The sequence below is a fragment of the Lepidothrix coronata genome, unplaced genomic scaffold (assembly GCF_001604755.1).
Source record: "Lepidothrix coronata isolate B3197 unplaced genomic scaffold, Lepidothrix_coronata-1.0 Scaffold25, whole genome shotgun sequence".
Lineage (NCBI taxonomy): Eukaryota > Metazoa > Chordata > Aves > Passeriformes > Pipridae > Lepidothrix > Lepidothrix coronata.
In genome coordinates this window covers 5,838,130-5,853,850 of record NW_016690205.1, presented here as the reverse complement: position 1 = coordinate 5,853,850, position 15,721 = coordinate 5,838,130, and the positions used below count along the sequence as shown (strand labels likewise).

At 42.2% G+C, this 15,721-nt stretch overlaps 1 protein-coding gene across 1 annotated transcript in view; it reads right to left on the bottom strand.

The window, feature by feature from the left end:
• MGMT (O-6-methylguanine-DNA methyltransferase) overlaps positions 1 to 15,059 on the bottom strand; it is a 140,302-nt gene extending 125,243 nt beyond the window's left edge. The window contains exons 1-3 of the mRNA XM_017809131.1: positions 14,675 to 15,059; positions 13,168 to 13,233; positions 5,989 to 6,035 (exon numbers count right to left, since the gene is read on the bottom strand). Coding sequence (XP_017664620.1) covers positions 5,989 to 6,035; positions 13,168 to 13,233; positions 14,675 to 15,059 — 498 coding nt within the window. The remainder of the gene's footprint in view (positions 1 to 5,988; positions 6,036 to 13,167; positions 13,234 to 14,674) is intronic.
• Positions 15,060 to 15,721: the final 662 nt, after the last annotated feature.

The window sequence follows — 15,721 nt, the reverse complement described above, 5'->3', positions numbered from 1 at the left end:
AAGAAAGATTTAAGGACTGAGAATGAAACACAGGATCCATGCAATCAGAACAATCTAACAACCCACTCCTGTTAGTATCTTGATTACTCACTGATCTATATTTTCACCTTCCAAAAACTACTGCTTCAAGAGAACAAAGAATTTATGTACTACAAATAACTTCACTGCAGGGAGGAAAGAAGGGAAGAGTTATATGGATGTTTCATACCCAAAAATACTTTAATATACTAGAATTTCAGTTACACTTTGCTATTTTGGAATAAAAGCTACAGAGAATGAGAAAGATTTAAATCTCAGTCTTTTTGCTTATTATTGCTTGATTTCTTTCCAAGTTAAAATAAAAACTTTTCTAAAAGCTGCTTCCTCCTCTAGAAAAAAGAGTCCAAAGATTTGGTGTGAACTCTAAAGTTGTACATGATTGTGGCTGCCCCATCCCTGGAAGTGTCCAAGGCCGGGTTGGACGGGGCTTGGAGCAACCTGGGATAGTGGAAGATGTCCCTGCCCATGGCAGGGGGTGGAACTGGATGGGCTTTAACCCAAACCATTCTGGAATTCCATGATCCACAAAAGTCCCTGAAGATTCAACATCTTAATCTGGACAGATGAAGCTGTCAGAAAGTTGTCCTGGTGTCAGGGCAGGGCTTCTCCTTGTCCAAAAAACCAAGGGAATGCTGCTGCCCTGTGCAACCCACACTCACAGGGCAACCCAACCAACATCACTCATTACTTAATGGAAAAATAACAATTCCAGTACCATTACACTCACAGCACCCTTCAAGCATATGGTAAACTGTTAGTCCAAGGAAAGCTGAGTGCCCCACAGTTTTTCACCTAAGGTAATAGTTACTGAGGAAGATAAGGTGTTGCATTCATTGCTTAAATTCAACAAGAAAGTCTTGAAACAAAATCACCATTGTGGGAGCTAATCAGACTTAATTCTGTCAATATAACCTGCTAACAAGTAAAACAGCCTTTAAAATTACCTTTGATGTTCTAAAATACAAGTCCTTTACATACTGCAGCAGGTTCTTGTGAACTAGAGAACCACTCACCTGGCCACGAGCCACCTCTTCCCAGTCCAGATTCCCCCAAAACTGTTCCCACCCTGACTATTTCTTCTTCCTACAGTATCCAAAGCCAACTTTCAGCTTTCCAGAACAAAGTGCTGGAGATACAGGTCCATGTATTTCTGTTCTTGCCACAAGAGCAATAAACACCTCCCCAGCTGAAGAGCAGGATAGAAATCCAGGTGAAGTGTTTAAAGAAAAGCTGCTCTGAAATCCTGCCACACTCGACTGATATCTCACTGCTTCTCTAAGTAAATCTAACCCTGGTTTAAGCCAAACCTGTAACTTCAGAGGGTATGAAAACAAAACCTCCTTATTTCCTTGCTCAGAGAGGTTTGGAAAGGAAATGTCAGACAGACTGGAAGCAAATCCAGGGTTACTTTGGGGTGGTACAATTTCTTTACCTTCTAAGGAACTAATCCCATAAAAAATGTGAGGGTACAGAATTAAGCTGCATATTTTGAACATATACAAATATACACTGGCATATATGCTCAAAATCAGTCCCCCTCTTCCCTTATCCAAAGGCCCACTTCACAAAAGCTCCCGAAAAACCAGAGGGATATGTGTTCACATGGAACAACATTTGCTTTCTACGGCATTTAAAAAGTATTCGACGAGAGCAAACACATAATTCTTTATTAAACAATCAAAGACAACAAAAGCAAGTTTCTGTTGTCCCATCGTATTATCCTACTAATCCTCTTTGGATGGCAATCAAAAGCCCCCGAAATGCCAAGCCAGGGAAGTGTCTTTCCAAGCAGTGGTCGCCTCTGGCTCTTTGGCTGCGCCTTCAGTCGGTTGCATTGGCAGAAAAGAGCAATGATAAATTCCCAGGGTACTTACAGGGCTATCTCAGACTGCTTTATTTCGCTTAAAGGGCATTTTAATTGTAATACACCCACTTTTCCTCCTTTGGAAGAGGCAGGTAGGTTACAGTCTGCATTCCAGACTGCATTCAACAAGAGCATTTTTTGACTCCATCTACTGCTCATGCCAAGCTTTGATTTGAGATGGTGTCAGCAGACACTCAAACACAAGACCCCAGTGGACTGTTTAAACAGGAATTCTGATGTATTATTTCCTCCAATACTTCTCCGAAAACAAGTAAACACATCCTGCATCATTCCCCAGCTATTACTTACACAGGAAGTTTAAATGTGATGCAAGCACAACAGGCACGTGGCAGCTAAACCACGTATACAGTGGAACATTTTTATCATTTTATATCAATAGCATGAAGCAAAAATTAACATTTTATGATCTTCGAGGTGCTTTCCAACCCAAACAATTCTCTGATTCTATTTACACACAGCACAGAAGCAAAATGCTATTAGAAAGTGTGTTAATTAGTTGTAAAAACTAGTGATTGTGGTGGGGACACCAAGTTATTCGGGGTATCTATGATTTTATGAAGTCTCACGCAAAGGAAAAGTCCAGGAGCAGCCATCTGGATTTTCCAGTGCCTGAAAGTGTTACCTCTTCGTAAAACGTGCATATGTGCTTTTACAGGAAGCACCTCAATGGTCTAGGTGTAGAGTAGGAGTGGGGAAAGGAAAGGTTGCCCAGGGAAGGGAAGAGAGCTGGGGAAGGGTCTGGAGCACCAGGAGCAGCTGAGGGAGTTGGGAGGGCTCAGCCTGGAGAAAAGGAGGCTCAGGGGGGACCTCCTCACTCTCTGCAACTCCCTGACAGGAGGGGGGAGCCAGATGGGGGTCGGGCTTTGCCCCCAGGGAACAAGGGACAAGATGAGAGGAAATGGCCTCAAGCTGTGCCAGGGGAGGTTCAGGTTGGACATCAGGAGGAACTTCTCCATGGAAAGGGTGTACAGGCATTGGAAGGGGCTGCCCAGGGAGGTGGGGGAGTCTCCATCCCTGGAGGTGTCCCAGGAAGGACTGGATGTGGCACTCAGTGCTCTGGGCTGGGTGACAAGGTGGGGATCGGGCACAGGGTGGACTCCGTGGGCTGGGAGGGCTTTTCCAACCCCATTGATTCTGGGATTTAAAGATTTACTCCTTAAAAACCATTGAGGTGCTTCCTGTAAAAGCACGTCTGCACTTTTTACTAAGAGGTAACACTTTGAGGCACTGAGAAATACAAAACTAACTGCCAAAATCAGTGCCTGATGTAAAGCACATGCACAGCTTGTCGTGGAGCACAGGACTCTTTACAGGGATCAGCTGTGGATGTAAATACGTGGCAACTACTCTAATACAACAAAAACAGATGAAATTTTAATCAAATGAGCCTCCTATCAGGTTCAAGGGAACTGAAAATGGGCTAAAATGAAAAAAAACCTAGCAGAAGAATGACTTTAATATTGGGTAACATTTCAAGTTTTTATCACCTAAATCCACAAAATTCCTGATCTGCTCCTGCTTATCTTCTCTTCAGAGCTGGAGTCAGGACCAGCTAAATAAAAGATAATGCAACTAGGCATAACACAATAAAAGATATTACCTTCCCAATGCATTATTGCTGCCAATTATAAGAATCACTTCAACTTAATTTCAAAGGCACAATCACCCTCAACTGTAACAGTCTCTTTTTTAAATTTCAAACAGTATTACATTAAGGCAATAACTCACCTTCCAGCTATAATATCAGTCTCCCTTATTGCAAAAATACATTTCATAAATACTTCTCATCGACAAGTCAAGCTAATTCAGGTTAATTTTATTGTATTTTGGTGCTATCTCACATTTGTGTGCAATTACCTTTATCATTTTATTGCCATGCCAGAAAGTAATCAGAACAATTATTTGAAAAAGGAGGGGTGTAAATTCTAGATCACAGTTGCTGGCATTTTTGATAAAATAGCAGCTTTATCTCAGGAAGTGGCAGGGACATGGGATAAATCATGCATCAGTCAAGTGTAGCTGACCCCCAAGTGCATTGCACAATATCAGGAGTGCTTCAAAAGAAACTTTCCTATATAATCCATCATCCTTTATAATACCAAAATAGCTCTACCTGAAGAGTAGGAGCTGGAGAATAATAACAAAATAAATCTAAGCAATATGAACAAAACCATTAATAGTGCTCCTTAAGCTGAAGGGGAGTCAGGAATCTGAGTTGTGTTCCAGGTAAGAATTTCACTGAATTTTTTGAAATGAGTAGAGCAGATTTAAACAAATGAAGCAGCAAAATGTGTATTAAGAATTCACTAAAAATACAAAAATAAATACACACAAGAGGTGTCAAAAAGACTTGTATAAAAATATCAGACTGTAGTCTTGCCACACACACATCTGAATTTTCCTATAGTTATCTATTCATTCAGGACAAGTGTTTCAGTATTAACAGAGAGCAAAGAATCACTGTTAGTACAAAAATCTACCCACTAAGATTAAATTTAATACATACAAGAGGAACAGATGACACTTAGAATCTTCTAATGTACTAGAAAAATTGCCACATTGTCATAAGAACACCAAAACCCTCCAAAACTCCTAAATATGCAAACATCCCTATGTATGGTCACACAGAGCCCGACGGCCTTCCAGCCTCTTCCACCCAAACCCAACAGACATCTTTGGTCACTGCAACAGAACCAGGGATGGAGTGGGAGACAGATACAGTGATTATGGAAAATGCCCACATCTGCTGGGAATTCTGCCCGTTTTCCCAAACCACTGTTCAGCAACCTGCTGAAAAACTGCTCAGCACATTCCATGGGTGATAACTGATTTCTGTAAAACCCGTGTGGCAGGCACACACTGTCCTTCACCAGCGTGGGGCTGGGCTCAAAGTCACACTGTAATCACACAGTAAAAATATCACCAAAATCATCAATACATATATATTAATATGCAACCAGAGTGGGGGAAGTGTCTGCAGAGTCCTGGCAGAGTTTGTATGTTTTACCTTAAACCTTCTGTCTCCTCGCATATCGAAAGGGGAAAACTCCCCCAACAGCTAAAGCTGCACCTTTCAACTCCACGTGAGGGTGGGAGAAAGGAAAAGGTAGATAAATTATTAGTTTCATGTTACTTGCCAGTTATATCACACCTTGCTTGGAATGACAGGGAACTAGGGATTCTTCCTCCCAAATATTTCTCTATTATTCCAGGTACCTGCTAAAAGGTGTTTGCAACTGGAAGATATATAAACACAACTGAACAGATGATTGTTCAAGAGAAAAAAAAAGAATCAAGACTTTATTTTTCTAGATTTCTTCCTCAATCATTCCATTTTAAAAAATAAAAACTATTTTCTTTTGTGGAAAGGAGGTAGACAACACAGAATCCACCAAAATATGCCTTTTATAAGCCACATGACATTATGTAAGGCAGATGAAAATGACCTGAGATGCCTCTATTAAGACATTCTAACAGAGTTGGAAGTTGCCAACAGGAATGGTTAGAAATGCAGGTGTGATTGTAGAAGAAATGTTTTCCTAAAGGAGCACTACTAATGTTATAAAAATAGATAATTCACAGAAAAAAAATGCATTCATGTCTTCAAAGTTCATTTCAATCATTTCAGGGAGAGGGTTATCGACTAAAAATGTGTTGATGCCTTTCTTTCAGTAAAGTAAATGACCCGAATATCTGGGTAAACAGCCATGTTTTCTCATTTTGCTATGAAGTTACTGCCCTACACCCACCTCATTGAAGCATCAAGCCTCAAAATTAAGCCTTTTTTCCAGGGAGGTGTTTATTAGGAAATGGAAAAAGTAGCTTTGTCCTGTTATTTATGCTCTGTGGCAGATGGATACGTGATGGGGAAAGGTCCACTGATGCCTGTTCCCAACCATGACAGAGCTACAGAGATTTACAATGCAGCATCAATCTTGTCAGCTGGGTTCTTAATCCTGACTGCTGGGCACTGGGGACAAAACAAACTATGTTACGTGAACTCTTTTGTAATGCTGCTCTTCCAGTGGACACCCAAATGCAAAGGGATTTCACTGGAAACTTACTCTTGGAACGAGCCTTGGCGCCATCGCAGAAAAAAAAAAGTCTCCACCTGCAAGGAAAAAAATAATTCTCAGATTATTTAATTTGAATTCCACATTTGAATTCGACACCCATATTGTCATGTCTCTTATAACCACCTCAATTTTTTAAATGAGCTCTAAGTTTCAATATATATGTGTAATTTCCAAAGGGAGTTTGATTTTTTACAAACAGTAAGGAATTTTAATGTTGATGAGGTCACTAAACAAAAAAAAAAGAAAAATCAACAGATGGCACAGTGCTTCCATAACAAGCACTGCACAACTGATATTTGGAATAAGAATGCCTTAAAAATAAAAATATTAATTTAATAATTTCTTACAGGCAGTCCTGCACTTCTGAGTGACTTAGTAAAGTAAACAGCCTTTTGTAATTTAGGAAATATCACATTTTAAGGCATGAAAGCAAGTGATTTCATTATATTGTGGGTTTAAAAGTACAGATTGCGAACCGCTACGTACCCAAGAAATGTTAACTCCAATGATTATAATTCTAGTCATCCACAGTATCACTGTTTATATACTATAATTTAAAAATCAAAAATACAATAATATTATTAAAAATTATATTTTTGGTTCCAGGTTCCTCTCTCCTCTCCCCTTTGAAATACAGGATAATTACTATTTCTTTGGCATTTAACTCCCTCCCTCTAGTTTTTTTCTCAATGACACTTAGCCAAGATCACTTTATCTTTGAAGGATGTGGTATAAATACTGTATTTTTAAAAATCAGGGAGATTATGTGCCAAAGCCCTACTCCAGAATCCTGACTCACAGCCAGGCTCAATGGGAACTGCTCCACTTAAGTCAGGGAACTCTCTACTCCACAGGAGAGGAAAAGTGTATCCGCTTCAGGAATGATAAATCTCTTGGAAAAGAAATTATATGAACATCTGAGACTCTCCAAGACTCTCCAACACATCAAGCCTTGAAGTCCAAGGCAGTGACAGAACACACAGACACTTCCCAACTACTTACAAGCAAAGAGTAACATTTAACATTACATCTTTTTTATTATAAGTGTTTAAAATTAAGGCTGATAATTAGTATTTTAGCTATACTAGCAATCATGCCTTGCAAGGCAGGCATTGCAAAGAGCACTCACTGCATTTTTAAATGTAAGTCAGGCAGATGAACAATCTAATAGTATTACTTAAAATACCTGTGATAGAGCTAAAAATAAAACAGCAATTTATTTCTATTACCAGCTCAGAGCTTTGACTTTCAAAGTACACAGGAAGGCTCAGTTTTTTTCAGATTTTCCTGAAAGGTAAAGCTCAATTTTGCCTCAGAAAGAAGATTTATTTAGAAGTTTGTTTCAAACCAAGCCCAAAGACTAAGGAGAAGTGCAGTGTGTAAGTGCACTGAGTTAAGCCAACGTTACATAGATAATCCCAGGAGTTTGCATCTGTTCTTTGCCTTTCCACACATCCCCAGGAGGCCAAGGAGTAGGAAAGCTGGTGGGACGGCAGGGATGACACATCATGATGGGACAGTGAGCCAGAACAGGCCTCCATCCCATCCAACAAAACAAGGACAGCCTTGATGCTTCCTCAATGCCACAGTCCCAAAATCATGAGTAAAGGCTGAGGAGACTCCCAGACCAACTAGTGTTCATCACCTGTTTCTGCCCCAGACTGAGCTCCACCATCTCTAGTCCAACACAGCTTTCCCCTGGTGACAAGAACTTGGGCAAAGCCAGAGATGCCCAAACCACAGTGGTTAGAAGACTTTTGGCAGCGAGACAGGGGAAAAACATACAAGACCCTTGGGAAGTCCAAATCGTCACCCCAAAATGCATGTCAACCTTGCACAGACTATCTCGTTGGAAGAGGTCAGTATATGAACTGTAACTTCACATTGAGCTGAAGGCTTCTTCCTAAGGTTGATTTTGAAGGCAAGAAGCCGAAATCTCTTCTTGACAGCACGCACTGATCAAAGTCAATGATACCTCATTCTAGATCACCTTCTAGAAACTGAGACACCAGGATCACATCTTAAAAAAAGGAAAGCTTAATGAAAGAAATCCCTTCACCAAAATGGAAAATTTCCTCCTGCATTTGCAGAGAGTGGGATAAACTGAAGAGATTAACAATCACAAGTGAGGAAAAAAACCCAGAAGTAATTTGTCCCCATCCTCACTAGCTCAGAGCTGCCCAGCTGGGATTGGTGAAGTCCATCTGCTGTGGAGCTCCTGCCTCAGTCTTGAGTGGTGGGATCACCTCAGTTCCCCCTGGCCTTTTAATCAAGATGTGCCCAATTTCCCCACAACTTCTGCTCCCACCCAAGAGCTGTGCTGAGGAGCAGCCCAGGCTCCCTCAGCAGGAGGATGCTCCTGAGACACCTGGAAGATAGACAAATGCCTTCAGGTGCTGAAAATGGTGCAGAAGAAAAGACATCACAGCCCCACCCTGGGAGCATTCCAAACCTTTAGATATGTCAACAGACCAAAATGTAAAGAAAAGTCAGGGGTTAGAACAAAAACAGATCCATAAAGGCCACAAAATTTTCCAGCTATGTTTTGTTGATGATCAAGAACAGAAGTCCTTAGGTTTTGAGATACTTCCCTGGGTTTTTCCCCCCACAGGACTGCAGCCTGAGAAGTATATGTGATGGCAGTAAGAACTTAGATTAATAAGAAGTATTTTTCTCAGTTCATCAACTTTTAAACACTAAAGGAAGATTCTCCTTGAAAGACAAGTCCTCGGGATGCACAGAACACTCTGGTTCAGCACTAAAATTTAAACTCAGCTATTACACAAGTCACTATATGAATAAAATTCCATATGAAAACATTTAAAGTACATTAGATTTTTGGTCAAGATGAAAGCCTGAAAAAAAAAGAAAGAAACTCCAGCAATCTATTCTAATTGGGTTCCCATGGTAACTGTACAATTGGGTTTTTCAGTGTAACATCCCAAAGGCCCAATGCACACTTGTAAAATATACTTCAAACAGCCGGAATTGTTTTTACATTACAGCACTCCCAGGAAGATCAATTACTATACATCCCCACCCTAACTATTAGTGGCAGGAGATGTTAACACTATTGGCCATATTAACATAAGTCATGTAAAAAACCCCACATATCACCATCATTATATAAAACTAATTACACACTTCAGATTCATCAAACATGTTCCGAGTAATAAACCAATACTAGTCTTGTCACTAGATCATGTTTACTGAGTGTTAGAAATCAACCTCAAATATATGCCAAACCATTTTTGCTTCTCATATTGATCTCAAGGATAAACAGAATCAATCATTAATAATTACATTATAAGATGACCCACAGGGTTAATCATATTCTTAGAAACTCTCACTATGGAATCAAACATAGCAGCACAAAAAGGCAGCTGAAAAGCATTTAAATCCAGGCCAGGTGCATTAACAATAGTATAAAAAAAGGTGCAGTCACCAACATGCAACTCAGGCAATCAGTGAAAAGAAAGTATTACTATTGCTGTCTTTGAAAAAAACAATACAAGTATTTTTTACTTCCCTGTGAGGGTGGTGAGGCCCTGGTACAGGTTGCCCAGAGAAGCTGTGGCTGCCCCATCCCTGGAAGTGTTCCAGGTCAGGTTGGATAGGACTTGGAACGACCTGGGATAGCAGGTGTCCCTGCTGATGGCAGGGGGCAGAAGGAGATTATGAGCTTTAAGGTCCCTTCCCACCCAAACCAGCCTGGAATACTATGATTTCCTTAAAAAGTTTTTTTTCAGATGAAGCACTTTGCCTTGTTGGCCCTAATTTCACTGTCTTAAAGCACAACCCTGGCCACAGACCCAGATTTTAGCTCCATCCCACTGCCTAAGCCTCAAAGCTAAAAGCAGACACTGACTCAGGCCCACTAAGCAGGATTCAAAACAAACTAATTCCTTTATATTCCAGAAAAAAAAACCAAAAAAAAACCAAAAACCAACTGTAGACAGTTTGAATAAAGTCAATCTCATTTCTCACTCAACCAAAAATCTTAGTATTTCATGAAGTCAGCAAACAATCAAAAGTATTTCTGGTGTCAATAGGAGACTGTGCAAAGGATTTCCCTTTTTCCCCCCACCCTTCCTACTACATCCCATCTGATTATACTGAAATCAGGGAAGATGATATTGTGTGAATTTTCTCCAGGACAACGGTGACAGACTGAAGTGTCCTGTCACCATCACCAGCCCACTGGTGCCAAAGCAGGTTTGTGCTCCCTATGTACTGTCAGATACTGTACATTCATCTGCTGGTTTTTCTGCGTGAAACAGAAAAATTAATCTTTTAACAGGGCCTTAAGTCTACTTTAGGTGTTTATTAAAAAGTTTAACTAATTAACAGCCCTTCTGCACACTTGAGTGTACAAACAAGCCAAGATAACGCTGTTGTTTGCACTGTGCTGACTGATCTAAAGCACTCAGATAATTTCAATATTACTGATGATGATTATGCAGCAACAACATTTACAAGACAGCACTAATACTTGCTATCTGCTAATGCAGGGTTACCTGGAGGGAGTTAAATCTCCTCGTGGAGCATGTCATGATTCAGACAACAAAGCAACTCTGACTTCTGTGGGCTGTGTTAACATATATACATTAAAATACTGATTTCATTAATCTGTGCATAATGCACTAAAAAATGGCATTTGAATAAAAATTAAAAGCTGAAGATGCACCCATCAGGTAAGACCAAAAGCCAAAATTATTCTTTATTCCCCTTCGCCAAGCTGCTCAAGACTGCAGGCCTTCTGTCAGTAGAGACATATAACTATTATTTCACTCCAAAACCAGAGAAATCAGAACCTTTGTATCAGTGATCTCCCCTCTTCCTCCTTGAGATTAAAGGTGACTTGTTCAGGTGTAAGTATTTTTAATCACCTTCAGAACCTACAGGTCCAAGTTTCACATGTGAGTTGAAAAGATACTTCTGAAATTATTTCTATCATTTAATTTGGCCCGATATAAAATGACACCAGATAGTCCCGACAACCATCAGGACAGGGTGCTTTAGCTCTGCTGATATAAAACAGTAAATAAGGAAACAACTTGAAAAAGGCTCAGTAAAAAGCATCAATATGGTGACATATCACCAAATAAAAACTTCCATAATAACTCAACTCCCATGAAACTCCAAAGTTGCATGAGCTTTATTGACATTTGAATATTTTTTTAAACAGTTACCTGGACAACAGAAGCAGATCCTCAGTTTTAAAACTGGATTTTGTATTCATGAAAAATACTTGCACAGAGGTTTGGGTTTACAGTTTGCTTGTACCTCCAGCTGCATGTTTTAACTTCATGCTGGCCCAAACACACCTGTGCTGGGTGACAACGTCAGAAACGTAGGTGACAAAATTTAACAGAGGAGTTTTTCTTGCATCAGGAAAGTTTTACTCATTATACCCTCGGGTAAATTAGCACAACTAAAACCAATACAGTTTTGTAGGAAGCAACATTCCCAGCCATCAACAGAGGTAAGAAATTCAAGGCCTGGGTGTCTGCTGTAAGGACCCCGAACTTTTTGCTTTTTAATTACAGTATTAATGAAGTCAAGCTCACAACCCCCCCCAAAACACATGCTAAAACCTGTCACTACCTAAAGATTTCAAGCCTCCCAAAATTAAAACTTTACTCTCCATTTTTCCATTAGTTCCATTCTCCTCACCAGTCCAGATATGAACATGGGGTAAACTAGAGAATTGCACAATCCGTCAATAAAATAAACGTGTTTGCAACTACTGTCCATATGACTCAAGTTGTCAGTAAAAACTGCCACCAGCGCTGTGCTTGCAGAAAAATGTCCATAAATGCATTATTGCGACTGGCAGATCGATGTCCATAATAAAAACAAATAGAGTTAACAAGTGCTGCCTTCCCCGAGTTATGCCACGGGTGGGATGTGTATCCAGCTTCCTCAACAACTTCTGGGAATGAGCATTACAGTGTTAGGCACTTGCTGACTGCACCAGCTCTGCAAGCAGGGATCATTCTAATGCAGGAAGCCTTTAAAGCATTAAACCAAATATTAGTGCCTTCAGGATGGGTTTGGAAGTCTCACACATTCAGAATTTGACATGGGAACAGACCCCCTGCTCTAAAGGCTGAACCATCTGCCCCATCGTGATATCAGGAAGAAAATGTTCCCTGGGAGGGTGGTAAGGCACTGGTATGGATTTCCCAGAGGATGCCCCATCCCTGGAAGTGTCCAAGGCCAGGTTGGACGGGGCTTGGAGAAACCCGGTCTAGTGGAAGGTGTCCCTGCCCATGGCAGGGGGTGGAACAAGATGAGCTTTAAGTTTACTTCCAGCCCAAAAAATTCTGTGATTACATGATACTGCTCTGTGAAATATAAAATGAAGATGTTAACAACTACCACAAGCAGGAAGGCTTTTTCTCTCAGGAAATAAGTGTAATTTAAGTGGAGCTGCAGCCCAGGCAGAACAGCTCACTGTTAAACATCCCAACACATTGGGATCTACAGTTTGTTCCCAGAGTCTCTTACAGTACCAACACCTAAAAAACCACCCTTCCTGAAACCACCACAAATGAGGACATCACCAGAAGTGGAGGACAAGGCTCACAAGGAAATTATGCATTGCTAGAGCAGGCAGCTCATTGAGGTTTAATTCCTAAGCATCAGGTGTTCTCATTCCTCCAAACTCCTAGTTGTATAGGAAAAAACCACTACAAAAACAGCATCTATGTCTTTGACATGTTCTCCTTTGAATTCTTTTGCATTACTGCTCTTTCCAGCTGTTTCCCCTGTCACCAAAGTCAGTTTAACCAGTATTTCTCAAGTGCAGCCTTTCCACCTTACCCACACTTCCCATAACAAACTTTGTTTTTCCTGCACAAGTCCTTAAATCAATCATTCAGGGCCACCCCAATATTCCAGAGGGCAGGAGCTTCTCCTCCAGGTTACAATCCCTTCAGTGATGCAATGAGCTGATTCTCTACATAAGTTAAGCACTAAACAGTGGTGACAAGATAATTACAGACTTATCAAGAGATAAAGTAGTCACGGTAACACAAGTTGCACTATAACTACAACAGTTTCCTATAGAGCTTCTGCTCAGTTGCTGGTGTAATTGGTGCAATTAACTTGTCATGGATAAGAATGCAGATAGGTACTGCTAAAGCCACCTTCCAAGCTCACATAGCCACATCTTTTTCCCTCTGAAACTTGAAGCTTTTGGTAGAAGTGTCCACATCTGGAACATTTCTGTTTGAAAACAAAGCAAACAAAACTTTTACTAGAAAAAATTATGTCACAGAATGACAACACCCACAAGAAAACAACCTGACAAATTTCACATAACTGGATGGTTTTTAGAAGTATCCTGCATTCCAGGGACGGGTTTTGCCCCAGAAGGAGTAAGCTTTACAAACATCACAGTAGTCCAACACCAAAGAACTTAAAGATTAATGAAGCCAGAGACAAGGGGGGAGAGGGCAAAAGCCCCAGTGCAAAATTAAGACCTGAAGAAACAACTTGGGTTCAAAACAAGGTATTTTGTGTCTTCTGTGAGGGGGGAGCACAAGCCTGGACACAAGAGTTAGTCGAGAAATGACTGTCACCGTATAAATGTTATGCCCCAGTTCATAAAATGGAGATTTCAATGTGAAACACTGCAGAGAGACTGCATCTCACTGTTTAACAAGAGCTCCATCTGCAAAAATAAGACAAAACTCAGTAACAGGTTTATTTGGGAGGGCAAAACAATAAATAATTCTTTACACTTACTGCGCTTCAAAAACTGCATTAAGTTACAACATTGTAATTATTTTTAAAAAGCTGCAGAGCTTGGCTTTTACACCAGTGGCAAAAGGATACTTTTACATTAATATCAATTTGATAGGTATGACAGAGTAACAGGTCAGGTCAAGCTGGAAAGGGGTCCAACTTCCCTGCTCAAGCAGACTCATTCCAAAGCACATGGCACAGGATTGCATCCAGCTGGTTCTGAATATTTCCAGTGAGGGAGACTTCACAACCTCTCTGGGCAACCATTTGGGAATTATTTTGGTGCAGTTCCATGCTAATCTGCTCTGACTACAGAAAGCAGAGCACTGCCATCCATCCACCCCAGGACTACTCAACCCACAGCAAATACATGGCATAGGATTGCATCCAGAAAGTTCTGGAATATCCCCAATCAGGGAGAATCTGGGCAATCTTTTGAGAATTATTTTGGTGCAATTTCATGCTGATCTGCTCTGACCACAGGCTGCTGCCATCCATCCATCCATCCAAGCCAACTACCTTAGCACCACTCCGTCTACATCCACGTGGAAACCAATGCACTTTTAGGTGCCCGGGCTCCCCCAGCAGCCCCAAACCCAGCCCCGGAATACTCCGAGTTGGAAAGGACCCACGAGGATCACCGAGTCCAACTCGGCGGTGGGTGCGGCGCTGTGACCAAGCGAACCCGGGGTTCGGGGGGTCCCGTTCGCAGGGTCACAGGACGGCGGTACCCGAGGGGGCGGAGCATCCCCATCCCCATCCCCGTCCCCGTCCCCATCCCTCGTTCGCTGCGGTGCAAACCGAAACCTCAGCGCAGGGCGAAGCTGGGAGCGCTCACCCCTCCCATCCCACCCTCCAGCCGGCCCATGGATGTCCCTGCGTGTCCCTAGGTGTCCCTGGATGTCCCGGCCCCGCGCACCTGCCCGGGGCGGAGGAGCCGAGCGGTGGTGGCGGGCCCGGTCCGGGCAAGGCCGCGCTGCCGGGGCGGAGCCGGGGCCGCCCGGAAGAGGCAGAGCCGGAGGGTTCCAGCGAGCTCCGGGCCGGGTTCGGTGACACCTGTGTGTTCGCTCCCTGGTTATATGGCCGGGCAGGAGGGGCACGTTCCCCGGGGATGGGCCCGGCTGTGCCGGGAGCGCGTCCCTGCCGTGGGCACACCCGGGGCAGCGCGGCTGTGCCCGGACACAGCCGTGTCGGAAACACGGATTGCTGTAAAAATCCATCACAGAGCAGCGATCTGAGCGCACTGACCAGCCGGGGTGTCCAGCCTGGGGAGGAGAAGGCTCCGGGAGACCTTCGAGCCCCATCCAGTGACTAAAGGGGCTCCAGGAGAGCTGGAGAGGGACTTGGGACAAGGGCATGAAATGACAGGACAAGGGGGAATGGCTTCAAACTAACAGAGGGCAGGTTAGAAGGGATATTGAGAAGAAATCCTTCCCTGTGAGAGTGGGGAGGTGCTGGCACAGGTTGCCCAGAGAAGCTGTGACTGTCCCATCCCTGGAAATGTCCAAGGCCAGGTTGGATGGGGCTTGGAGCAACCTGGGCTAGTGGGAGGTGTCCCTGCCCATGGCAGGGGGTGGAACTGGATGGTCTTGAAGGTCCCTTCCAACCCGAACCAGTCTGGAATTTTGTAATTTGCAATCATGGGTAAAGGTGGGGACAGGGAATTAAACCAAGGTTTTCAGAGGATGAAATGTTTTGCAAATACAATTCCTAGAAGAGGAGACAAGAGTGAGATAAGAGGGAGTGAAATGTCAGACAGAAGTAAACTGTAGGGTGAAGTTTATTTGAGGTCATTAAAAAAAAAACAAAGCACTGAAGAAAAAATGCCAGCAAAGTTTTTCAAGCCAGATAGTCTTTCACTGTCTAAATCTTAATCTAAGTTACATCAGCAAAAATTTTATTAGTTGTGCTGTATGACTCAGACACTAACACAGAATGCAGGAATCCACTTGGGAAAGATCAAAAC